The 13,232-nt window shown below is 36.5% G+C and overlaps 1 protein-coding gene across 1 annotated transcript; it reads left to right on the forward strand.

The window, feature by feature from the left end:
- Window positions 1-315: 315 nt before the first annotated feature.
- Window positions 316-12,930, forward strand: MARCH5 (membrane-associated ring finger (C3HC4) 5). Its single transcript, XM_010132415.1, has 6 exons — window positions 316-344; window positions 1,931-2,133; window positions 7,320-7,450; window positions 10,635-10,818; window positions 11,239-11,405; window positions 12,536-12,930. The coding sequence occupies exons 1-6, from the start codon at window positions 316-318 to the stop codon at window positions 12,650-12,652; spliced, it is 831 nt and encodes a 276-aa protein (XP_010130717.1). The 3' UTR covers window positions 12,653-12,930.
- Window positions 12,931-13,232: the final 302 nt, after the last annotated feature.

The following is a 13,232-nucleotide window of genomic DNA, read 5'->3' on the forward strand; positions in this document are numbered from 1 at the left end:
GACAACATTTTTCATTACTTCAAGTTTGAGCCTGACAAAATTCAAGTTTCTCATTGTAGTTTTTCCTCCCTTTTTCTTCACAGAGGAGTTAAAAATAAAAATTAACCCCCCAACCTGTTTACAAGTGACATACTAGGGAGAAAAGAGTGACCTTTTAAAGCAATTGCTGTATTTTTATTGCTTGGAAAGTGGCTCTAGTAAGACTGGCCCCTGCTCTGCTTATAATTCCCTTCTAAATTTTGTCTAATGAGCTTTAGTTATAAGCCTTGTTTCTTTTTTCTTTTTTTTAGTGGGTGCATATGAAAGACCTTCAGTATGTATGTGTTCAAGTATAAATTTGTGGAGTATGTTTTCTGACAACTGTTTAGCACTGATTTGTTAAAAGAATATGACGATCTGGGAAAATGTCTAGAGTTGGAGGGGACTTCTAAACTGTAATGTCTCCTCTCACATGTTAACAAAGGTTAGAGATGGGATGCAGAAAGGGCAGACTGGAACAAAAAGTATGAGGGGGAGAGGGAATAAAGGTGAGCAGTAGTTGAGAAGCTGAAAACAAGGAGAAGTTTTTTACTGAATTCTTTAAAAGGCTACAAAGAAGGTTTATTACTGACAGCAAATGCTAGGGGAGGGAAAGGAAAAGTGTCATGAACCACTGTAACATCCTCACACAGAAACTACAATCATGATTCTTCAATCTTTACATTATTTACTTTAGTTGGGCCAGAGCATTTCTCAGCTTCTCACTATCTCAGTTACTGTCTGTTAGTGGTTACACATAAGAAACCTTTTACTGTTTTCTCTTAATTATCTTATTCAAATTAAGAGAACAAAAATAGTGCTGCAAAACCTAGGTTAATGTCTAATAGTGAGATGTCTTGGTAGTTAAATTATAGAGATGCTGTTGCCATACACTTTTGTAAAGGTTTAACTATTATTGCAATGGCTTGTATAAAACACTATTTTAAAAATATATCAAACCATATTATATCTGTAGTAAGCTCTTTGTTAGATTCTGTTTTATTATCTAAACTTCAGTATCTTCAGTATGGGAACTAGCAAATTATTTCACAGTAAGAACTGAATTATTGGGTCAACATATCTGATATTTTAGTTTATTTTATGTATTTATAGTTAGATCCATATTTTACTTTTTCTTGCAGTTGTACGCTGTCCAAGGGTCTGGCCCAACTATCAGATCAGATACCTGGGAATCACTAGGATGTGTGCTCTCTCAGATCTGGAGAAATAGCCTGTCATTCTTGCATTTGCTCCTTACAGATGTAACATGCTTGAATTTTATATATCCAGATAATTCTCCAGTGCAGAAATTTCCTTCTCTAGTGGTACAACAATATTCTTGAAGTAGTTTGTAACTTAATTTATATTACACAAAATTGCTTTATCTGAATTAAATACTTTCTCCTCTCAAAGAGGAAATAAATTGAATATAGTTCTTTACAGCTTGTTTCGTGATACGTTGTATATTTTAGTTGTTTTGTTATTTAAGTGGATTGGAGTTAGTTTCTCAAGTAACAGACTACTGTATTGATCTTACATTTTTAACTTTAAAAAGTTACCAAAATGTCTGTTGTAGAGGAGATAACGCTTTTAAAAATATATGGATTTTTCATACGTTGAATTATTCAGAGGTTGAACTACAGTCTTAATGCTTTTTAATTCATAAATTATCTAGTAGTTAAATTAGTAATTCAGAATGTAATAAAAACAGTTGTTTAGCTGTCTGTAATACTATGTAATTGCAGAACAAGACCACAGTACAAAATACTTAGTTTTTTGGTGATTAAGAATGAAGCACCAAGCATCATCTCTAGGTGCACACCTTCTAAAAGACATGCTTTCACATGTGAAAGTTTATTTTAAGCATGTAAAAGTAGCAAAAAATATCTTTTTTTCCTTCCTATAATTACAGAAGCTGCTGGGTTTGTTTTGCTACCGATGAGGATGATCGGACAGCAGAGTGGGTGAGACCTTGCAGGTGCAGGGGCTCTACGAAATGGGTTCATCAGACTTGTCTGCAGCGCTGGGTGGATGAAAAGCAAAGAGGAAACAGTACTGCTAGAGTTGCTTGTCCTCAGTGCAATGCAGAATATTTAATAGTATTTCCAAAGCTAGGTAAGATGTGTATCATTTAAATTTAAAACATAATATAATGGGTTGTTTCTTTATATTGTTCCTCATATTTTTTTTTCCTTTGTTGTGCTTGGAGCATCTGTTCTGCTGAAAACTTGTGTATTCTCTTTCGAGACAGAAGTTCTGCTCCTGTCATGTTTGGTGGCTCAGTTGAATACCTCTGTTTGGATGTGTTCCACTTATGAGTACACTTAAGTTATATGAGTGATTGACCTATAACTAATGGTTAACATGATTTTTTTTTCTTGTTGAGCACAGGGTGACTTCTTTCAGCAGCTGTCACATAAACACATCCTTTTTTTTTCTCAGCTTGAAGGGAAACTGTTATCAAAGGAAATTCTGAGGAAAGAACCTTACTGAGCAACCTGTTGCATTACCTGAAATACTTTTACTTAGGTTTTTTTATACTTTACTTTTACTGAAATATTTTTACTTAGTTTGGGAGGTATTGCCCTATATTCAAGAGGCAGAATATCTGTGTTTGCTGGGCACTGCTCTAACTCTGTTTGTCATGGTGAAAGAAAAAAGCTGGAGAGTCTGCTTACTTGAGTAGCTGAGTAGGACACTGCATGATATGTTGCATATATTTAAATTAGCAGTGGTCGCAGTTATTCCAGCCCTTTGCCCATATGTTCTATGGGGTATATTAAGTAGGGCAAGAAAATTAAATGTTTCCATGGAAACTTAATTTTGGTTAAAAGTAAAACTGCTTGTTAAAGAAATGCTGATACAGCATGTGAGTGCAGGCATTTAGAGGATTTTAAAGAAGATTTTTTTAAAGTATCTTATTTCTGTAGTGAAACAGCTGAAAATAACTTGCACTGTCAGTTCTTTGGGACAGGGCCTCATTTCTGTTACTATAGGGGATGACAAAATTAAAGTGTGAAGGGAATTTATTATGGCTGATGACATTTATTTCCATGACAGAACACTCAGTAATGGGAAAGAGAATATGGACTAATGTATTGTTTATATTCAAGAAAACAAACTACCATGAAACTTACTACCAAGTTATTCATAGATCATCCACAATTCAGTTTTGCTATAAGGATAAGGCAGACAGGAATCTTAATCTCCCATCATAAAGATGACATCAAACAATATTTAGCATTGGCTTTGGGAAAACAAAATGGTTTGATATCTGGACACATACAGTGTACCATAAAACTTGAAACTGTTTAAAATTCTTATTTGTATCTTGAATGATGAAATTGTAATGTGAGCTGCATTTGCTTTTATTTTGGCAGTGGGGAAAAAGGGGAAGCAACTATAGTTTGTACATGATAGATGCACATAAACAGTAACAAGACTGTTCACTTGTTCTTGCAGTTTGTGACATATTTTATTTGAAAGCTAAGATTCCTACCTTCTGAAGCTGGCCTAAAATTCTTGCATGAGACGTGAGAATCTTTTGATGTATTTTTCCCTTACAATGTCAACTTTTTCCATTTTTAAAGATGAGAGGAGCATAAAAATTCAGGCTTGTGTAAGAGTACACAAGACATCAGTAGTAGAGCAGGGAAATGAATTTAGGTTCATCAAACATCAGTCATGACTTTGAAGTGCCTTAAACAAGTGAGACAGTCTTAGCCTTTTGTAGCTCTTTCTATTAACCCAAAACCTATCACAGATCAACTAGAAGTCAGTCAAGGTCACAGCGGGCAGATTTAGAACATTAATATGTTTTCAAGCAGTCTTGTCAGCAGCCCCATTTCTGCTGCAGCAAGAATTGTAGAATGTTTTGGGTTGGAAGGGACCTTCAAAGGTCAGCTAGTCCAACCCCCCTGCAGTGAGCAATGACGTCTTCAACTAGATCAGGTTGTCCAGAGCCCCATCCAGTCTTCTGAAGACACTACTAGTCATACTATTCCAGAAGCCAAAACTACTTGAGCAGGGAAGAACAATGAACTACAGTTTCCCTGAGGTATCATAGGAAACTCATTTACCTTCAGACTTCTCCAAGGTACTTGAGGAGATATCAACAAATACCTTTGTAAGTAACAGTGGGTTCTTTTTATGTATTTACAACTTCAAAACAACCCTCCTAGTGATGTATCTTCATATAATTCCATTTCAAATTTGATAGTGCATATCAGTTTTAGAGATGGGTAGTAACTATGTTTTTACTAGTTGTTTTCCTCTCTTCTGAGAACTCTTTTTTTTAATTAAATAGGAAAAAATTGCCACTTGAAAGTAACTGAAGTATTTTTCCAATAATTATTTCAGTTTAAGAGAAAATGGTTTGGCAGAAAAGGGTCTGTTAAAGCATGACAGTTTTTACAAAATGAAAATTTTTTTTTATTGTATTTCCTTTAATTTTTATTCAGTGATACTTAATTTCCTGCTGCTTCTTACATTTGTCCTCCTTTCTCACTACTTCTTTCCTAAAGGGCTAAGTAAATTATTGGAAAAATGTTTTCCTAGTCTTTTCTCAAGATTCTATACCTAGTTCTATAGCTTACTTCTCTTAATGATTAGTATCAGTAGGTGCAATTTGTTAGTACTTTTAGTGTTAGACTTATGCTGTTGCCATATCGCCTTGCCAAAGCTTCAGTGCTTTGTATTGCCCTTTAGGACTCACCAAATACGATGGGTTTTTTGAGTCTGTCTTTACCTTCTTCAAACAACTTTGTTTTCAAAATGTACAACTAAATAACTTTATCAGTGGCTGTGGGAAACAGTCAAGATGTATAAACTGCTGTGCATTTAGTAGTTGCAGTTATGACCTTGTGGCTGCTTTCACCACATTGATAGACATCCCAGCACTTTCTTAAGTCTGTCCTGGAAAGTTAAACATAACTGTTAACATAAGCAAGCTGCTTGTTCTAGTTCTTTGTATTTTGAGTATAGTGTTCCTTCTTCAGAAACCCTTTAATTTTGGTACCTAGTCAGTAATGGGATAGTCAACTCAGGAGTATTTATTCTTGAGAAACTCTGTAGTTTCACTTTGTCAGCTACTTACAGACTAACTTATATCAGTTGGTGGATTTGTAGCAGGGTGCTAGTGAGGTGTTAGCCACATAGGAAGTTGTGTCCTGCCCTTAAAACTAGAGCTTACTACTAAAACAAAACGTATGCTGTACTAGAAGATGCAGACAAAAGTAACCAATTTGAAGTACGTTAGTAGGTACTTGACACTCCAGCAGAGCTAGAGTGCATTAATCAATATTCTGTCCAAGCTGGTTAGGACTGCCCACTAGTTTGATACATAACTGGCAATATTTACAATGACTTCTGTCAAGTCTGCATGTAAGCTAAATGTGTTTAAATTTCAACTGTCTACTACAGTATTCACACACATACCCAAGTGTGGGGGGAAAAAGGTTGCAATCCTTCTACGTGTCTCTGGATGCTACCACTGTACAAACAGTATATAAAATCCTACCGTGCTCTTTAAAAAAAAAAAAGGGTGGGGAGGAGCCCCAGAAAATAGATGTATTTGGGATTGCTTTACAGGAATACCAGTACTGATAAAACATGACAATGAATGAGTTCCACTAGATGTTCCTGTTGCTTGTTTTCACTGGCTGACTTGAGCTCGGTAGAACTGGTTCATTTTAAAGCATTCACACTGGAGCTGTTTCTTTGAAAGAGAGGAACCAGCTAAGTCATGAAAGGGAGTCACAATTCTGTCAGTGTGTCTGATGGAAATAAATTTTCTGCAAACTTCTTTCTATGAATTTCAAATCTTAGTTGTATGTTTAAATGCACAGCTCTTAATTTGTTTGGGGTAAATATGATAGTTCAGAGACAATCTTGGGAACAGGGCACTAAGTTACCATCCTAAAAAACTAAGCATTTAAAATCATTATGTTCTAGGAGAATTCAAGCTAGGAATTGAACTGCAAGTTATTTTTGAATATTTGGAGAATGAGAAATACAATACCTTTACCTTTAGAAGGCTAAAAAAAAGAAAATCCTTGGCACCTAGTCTTGTCAATTCTGTGCAAGATTAGAACAAGTTTCAAGTAATTGGAGGTCAGGAGGAAAATGGCATACAACTCAGAATTGGTGTACAAAACAGAGCCTGCTAACTAGCCTGGCAATTCATCTAGTTGAAGTCCTGTACATCTCGTATATCAGGACTTCAGTAAGTCATTTAACACCATTGTTCAACAGATGATTCGACTCACCCCTCTGAAAAAAATGTTAGGAAATAGTCAAAGGATTATAGGCTGGACTGGGTAAACTGTGATGAGAGAGACATGGAGGATTAGTTACTTGAATGCCTGTAGACTGGTTTTGAGAATAACCTTAATATTTTCACTGGTTTTGTTAGGAAAAAGTAGGAGGGAGCTAACAAGAAGTATTCATGCATATGAGCTAGAGGAAGACAGTCTGGATGTAGAATTTGTTGCCAAATATGAAAGTAATGTGGAATCTGATCGAGGTGATATTTTTCACTTCCATACATACATGTCAGACTTCAACTTCTGGCTTTTGCTTTGCTGGTGTTCTTGCAATCTTTCAAAGAAAAGACGCAAGCATGCGCTTACCGAATTGGTTAGGTTAATGTCTTGCTCTAAGTCTGGAAATTGCCATTGCCCATAGACAGAACAATGAAACTTTATTCAAGCACTGTTGTCAAAGGCACTAATAACCTGAGAGTTTTTTCTCCAACATTTCAGAGCAGTCCTCTGAAAATACAGAATGCTGCCTCTTCAAGTGGAAGGAATCTTTCCTATTGACTGTGCTACTTGTTACTGTTGAGCAGGATAGTTTAGTGACAGAATTCTCAAGTGAATTAGTCTAAGATGAACACGTGAAGTATACTGCAACTAATTAGGATTTCTTCCTTTTAGAAACTAAAATATTCAACACATTAAAAAAGCCACTAAGCCTAAAATGGTTTCTACAACAGAACAGTTCTGATTCAACACAAAGGGAGCTAGTCAGCTTCTAGTGGGTAAATTGAGTCAGTGCTCTCACTGGTACATTAATCTTTCAGGAAGATGTTGCAGTGAAAGAAATGGTAGGTAGAAATAAGTTACAAGTTCAGATGAGTAGCTTTTTAATTATATGTTGTCATTTAAACAGCATACGTGGGATGTCAGACTTGTGTTTTGCCAAGTTCATTCTTTATCAGTGATAGATGCTGAGAGCTTTCTTCAGTATGCTTGTGTGTATATATATATATACCTTGAAACCTTACTTTTCCTTTATCATAGGTCCAGTTGTTTACGTTTTGGATCTTGCAGATCGACTGATCTCAAAGGCATGTCCATTTGCTGCAGCTGGAATAATGGTGGGCTCTATATACTGGACAGCTGTTACATATGGAGCTGTGACAGTGATGCAGGTATACATGTATTCGCTCTTAATAACTTCTGAAATTAGGTCTTCTAAAGAAAAAGTCATCTAATTAAGACTCCTTTTTCCTTGGCTTAGAACCCGCTTTTGATATAGTTGATAAGTGAATTCAAAATGGGTGGATAGAAGGCTTTTCAATTCTGATTGTACTGTATGAAGTCAAGTGTGTCTGTTCAAACGTGGCTGCTTCTGCAACTAACAATTCACAACTACTCTAGCTGGCTGCCCTTTATATGGCAGGCTGGTGAACCCACTTCTGTTCTTACAGGAAAGATGCCATTACCTCCTAACTACTAATAACGAGTAGTCCAATTCTTCAGAAAAGACATGGGACTAATCTCTCCTTTTACCTGTGGAAGCATTTTCCAGTAACGTTCAAAGGGTCGAGATGTGGTGAATCTTTCATTCCCATCACTTTTGTTATTATATAAAGGAAAATGCATGCTCTGAATGGTGCGATTCATTCATAAACAACAAATGGAAAACACTGCAAATGAATAGTATGTTCTTTTAATTCGGACTGTGTGCCTGTATGGTTAGTTGAAAGAGAAGAAAACCCCTTAATTTCCGTCCTCAGTTCTCGTGAATTTGCTATTGAAATATAAAATTGATTTTAACAAGTGGTAGACTATTAACTACGGAAAGACTTGTTCACGGCTGTCCTAGTTCAACTACAAGACATTTTTCACAGAATGTACAGTTAGAATGGCTTTTGTTACCCTTTTAGTTGTTGATTCCTATATGAAGCTCATAACCTGTATTTTTGCCTGAAAGCGTAGAAATATTTTTGATGCTAATTCCGTTGTAGATAGTATTAACAAATCTGTATGCTAGTAAGTATTCCTCCGCACAGTTCCAATTTTAGATGTAAGTCTTATGTAAGTCCTTATCCATGTAAGTCATATGGCCCTACTTTTTCATTATCTGTGTGGCACTGTCCTCCAGTTCTACCAGTCACTCTGTCTCAACACAGTGTGCTCATTTGGTTCTGTTTGTACCTGATCTCACAGCAGAAATGCATATGACAACTGCTCGAAGTGGAGCCTAAATGATGCAGTCCCCCTGGTACCAGTGTGACCAGGATCAAGTGGCTGCACAAGTGATGTATACTTCAATACCTCCTCCATTCCAGTAGATGAGCGTCTGTATTATGGAATGGTACGCTCAGGAGTTTCCTCATCTGGCATTTGGTTCTTGTTGTGGTCCTTACAGGAACACTGCAGCCATTCATTAAATGTACCAGTCCTTATCTCCTTGCTTGCTGCTACACTGAGCCTTTTTCTGTAGGAACTTACGTGACCTTTTTAGCTTCTTAGAACTACATAACCAAATGGAAAGGTAAATGCTCCTTTCTCTAGTTGTTTTACCTTCAAAATGAGGCTCTGTCTAAAATTAGCATAGCCAGCTGCTCAAATCCCAGGTATTAAAAATTAGCTATTTTCCTCTGATGTAATGTGGGTTTTTTATCGTATGGATGGCATGCTGGGTAAGAGAAAAATTTATTTTTGCTTGTAACAGAGGAGTTAAACTGAGAGTGGAGTGAAACTGTTCCACCCTTCTGCTACCCCAGATTTGCTAGGTTTAATACAGTTTGTTTCCTGATGCATTTCAGGCTCCTTTCCTTCAGCTGAAGGGACTGAAAGAAGCACAAAAGCTATTTTTAGAGGTTAAGCTTCAGATGGAGAAAAATAAGTACAGAATTGACATTGTTGCTTTAGTGGCAGCTAAGTCAGTAACATTATATGGGGTTGCTGAAAACAGAGAAATAATAATCTACAGCAGAAGAGACAAGATGCGGAGGCTTTTTTGGTAGACAAGGACAAAAAGGACAGCGTCAAACATCACAATTTGTGTGGAAGGTAGTGAAGAAGCTGGAAGAAAAATGCTGTATTTTTTTTAAGGAATAATCTTTTGGCGAGAACAATATTGGTTATGCCTATTTTTAGAGGCTGTGGTATATAGCATAACTTCCTATTCTAGAAGAATAAAATGATTTTCAAAGCTAGGCTAAAAAGTGCAGTTTGCAGGTACTGTGGTACGTACTCTAGCTTTTCTTACCTTTGCCCTACCTATTGCAGAAGTAGATGGTTGGGTGGTTTTTTTGCTATTGTTGTGTATTCTTACCACCTAATTCTAAATTTTGTGCAAGTGAGGACTTGATAGCTTTTTGCGTTTGTGGAGAAAACAAGAAGTCAATGAAAACACATCAGGAAGTCCAGTGCCTGACAAATGTAACAATTATTATTTTAATGGTTTGAGTCTTCATGGATTCTTAGGGAAAAAGTCATGAAAGAGCCCTTTTTTTCCAGAAGCGCTTCAAGGACTTTGTAAGCATTTAGTAATCCTTAAATTGAGACAACTGTAGAGGATATCTACTGCTTCAATTTCTTTTTTTTGTTTGGTTTTTTTGTCCTCAAGCCCATTAGTTACTTAAAGTATGTACTCTTTAGGAAAACACAAGGTGCTGTTCTGATACCATTTTAATATGTACATTTTATAAACTGCAAAGTCTTAAATTTTTTTTGTGTGTCAGTAGAAAGGTTTAGAAACATCAGTAATGACTGTCCTTGAAAATTGCAGCACTGGATCACATTTAAAAATAAAGTACAAATGAATATGTGCTGCTATTTCCACTACAATTGAAAATAACGTACCTCTTCCTGCATTGTCTAGAGAAGCAATACTTTTTAATTCTGTGATCTCTCTCACATAAGGTATTTCTAAATAACAGACTTTTTTAATTAAAACATCCTGAGATGCTTGCTATCAATTAATTCTTTAAAGAGTAGTATCTAACCAGTTTGGGTGCAGAATTATTAATTCAAGATAGTAAATTCCTCTATGCATTTTGGAAAGCATGCTATTTGGACAATTCAGATGTTCGAGCTTTTCATGTGCTTCTGTGTAAGGAAACTTTTTCTTCAGATGGTAAGGAATTACTGTTACAGCTCTCTGCTGGATTAATGACTAGCAAACTAGGGCTGGTGGCTTCCCTGCATTACACCTCATAAAGATGCAAAGGGAAAACTGAGTAAGTTAGGTAAAACAATATTCTTTGTTCTTCAACTTAAAATGCATTGGGCAGCCCCAAACTAACAAGACTTCTTAAAAAGTACGTTCTTTGTTCAGTTGTGGCCTTTGTTATGTTTGTCAACTATATACATATTTAACAGGTTGTGGGTCATAAAGAAGGTCTTGACGTCATGGAGAGAGCTGATCCTTTATTTCTTTTGATTGGACTTCCCACTATCCCAGTCATGCTAATATTGGGCAAGATGATTCGTTGGGAGGACTACGTGCTGAGACTGTGGCGCAAATACTCTAATAAGCTACAAATTTTGAACAGCATATTTCCAGGTAATGTGATTAAATTTAAACGTAAAGATCAAGCTTGAATTTGTGCCTTTAGGAGATGGGGATAGGCAAGTAGTTTTCACCATTCTTAAGGTGATTAACACTTCTCCTTTATTTCATATTCAGAGTATTTAGATGGTGTTTGTATAGTACTTCACCGGAAAGGTGGGGCAAGAGGAGCAGGAGCATGGTTTCAATTAAGGCAGCAGTAACAAAACAAGCTACTGAAAAATCATGGGGTTTATTTGAAAGTAAAAATTAATACCATCAGTTAATGGAAAACAGAATATTCACCGAGAAGAGGGATGGTTCTCAAAGGAGCTGGGCTGTAGATTTGAAATGGAGTGGGCACTAACGGGCTTTCTATGTTCAGTGTGAGGTACTGGCTATATAACCTTTTCTTCCCCACTCTCACCCCTTCAGGCATTGGATGTCCTGTTCCTCGTATTCCAGCAGAGGCCAACCCCTTGGCAGATCATGTCTCTGCTACACGTATTCTGTGTGGAGCTCTAGTTTTCCCTACTATTGCCACGATAGTTGGAAAGCTGATGTTCAGCAGTGTTAACTCAAATTTACAAAGGACAATCTTGGTAAGATTCAGTATTGTTTGTTTCATAAACAATTATAATACGGGAATATGAAGTGTTGTGTTGTAGGCGGAGGGAGAAAAAGTAAAAAGGTATATAAATTTATCTAGAACTTGAGTGGCATTTGATTAAGGAAAGGGTTTTTTTTTAAGGTTGCCTGTCTTGGCAGTGGACGAGCATCGTGTATGTGAGACTTTGTCCTTAGGACTGAAACTAATCTCAATTCAAGAAAAAGCTGAAATTTGCATCTGTTACTCTACTAGGCAGACCTTAGCAACAGTTAAGGGTTGTAATGAAGGTGAGGACCACCCCTCTCCCAAGGGAAGACTGGGGTTTGTATTATCAACCTTTTCATATTAGCTTCTATTTACTAATTCTTTAGGAGAATCCCTTCATTACTTATTTTAAAGAGGAGAGAAAAATAAACTCTGTAGAAGTGGAATGGAAGGGGGAGGACAAAGAGAGGAGACAACCTCTTCCTTTGAGGATAACGTCTCTGGCTTGCAGCCTTTCAAGGGGAGTTTGGTAGGATGGTATCTCTGGTTCTGACTGTCACTTCAGCCTCGATTTTCAATTCCAGCATGTTTATGCACTCCTTTCTTCCATATGGAGGAAACGGTGATATTACAACAGTTCATGCATACTAAAGGCTTCTTAGTGTCTCTTCCTATTTTGAAGACTTGAGATAAACATATTGTAAAACTTTCTAGAAGAAAAAGTTTTTGGCCTTTTGAACAGTCTGATTATAGAATGGTAATTAGTATTATTCCTATATTACTATATATTCAGAGAAGGGAGGAAAACAGATACATATCTGCATTTTACTTTGTTCTTTAAATAGGACGTATTCTGATTTTTTTAAGATATTTGTCATGCTTCCAAGGAAATAAAAGCTTTCAAAAGGTTTTATAGATCCAGTACATAATCCCTTTAAGCAACGTAATCTTTGTAATAGTGACTTGTGACAGAAAACTTTGAGATACTCATTTGGAATTGTCCTAATTAGCTAAACTTCAAAAGAAAGTGCTGTATGATTGGAAAACAAATCTTCTTGACCAGAAACTTTTAAAAATAACATTAGCAATGCTATGATACTGAACTGTGCAGGTTTTCAAAACATCTTTTTATTTCAGGGTGGAATTGCTTTTGTTGCTATAAAAGGAGCTTTTAAGGTTTACTTCAAACAGCAGCAATATTTGCGCCAAGCTCACCGCAAAATTTTAAATTATCCTGAGCAAGAAGGAGCATAAGGCTGTGATCTTCAGATGTCGTACAGTCTCACCTAACAGGTTTCTGTGTTGTATTGGTTCCATCGTTATTGCACAGTAGTGGAGAATTGTGATAAGTTGCTGCTCCTGGTTTGGGGGGTTTTTTTTCTTTAAATATAATAAAGCACTGTCTTGTGGCAGGGTAAATCCTTTCAGCAAACACTGAACATAAGAACGTGATTTGGCTTTCATTATTTTGGGGTATTTCTGTTGGGCAACAGGCTTCCAAATTGTTTTCTTTGAGCCAATATGCTGAATGGAAAAAAATCAATAACGGAACAAGAACATTTTCAATTGTGTAGTTCATGTAGGCTGTATCCAAATGCCTTTTCTATAGGTGTTCTTACACCCATGCTGTCATCCAGTTCAGCATTTCACACAGTGAAGGGAATTTTTTTTTAGAAAGGAAATGTGAGTCATTACCAAGGAGGAGTAACTGGGGCATCAGTTAATGAAGATTTCCTTGGGTGTTGCTGGTATCAAACAGGAAGTGTAAAATGTTCAAATAGCTGGTCAGAGAAAGCAGAAGATAGATCACTCTCACCTAAGTACTAGGTGATGA

Source organism: Buceros rhinoceros, unplaced genomic scaffold (assembly GCF_000710305.1).
Source record: "Buceros rhinoceros silvestris isolate BGI_N320 unplaced genomic scaffold, ASM71030v1 scaffold10763, whole genome shotgun sequence".
In the NCBI taxonomy this organism is placed as follows: domain Eukaryota; kingdom Metazoa; phylum Chordata; class Aves; order Bucerotiformes; family Bucerotidae; genus Buceros; species Buceros rhinoceros.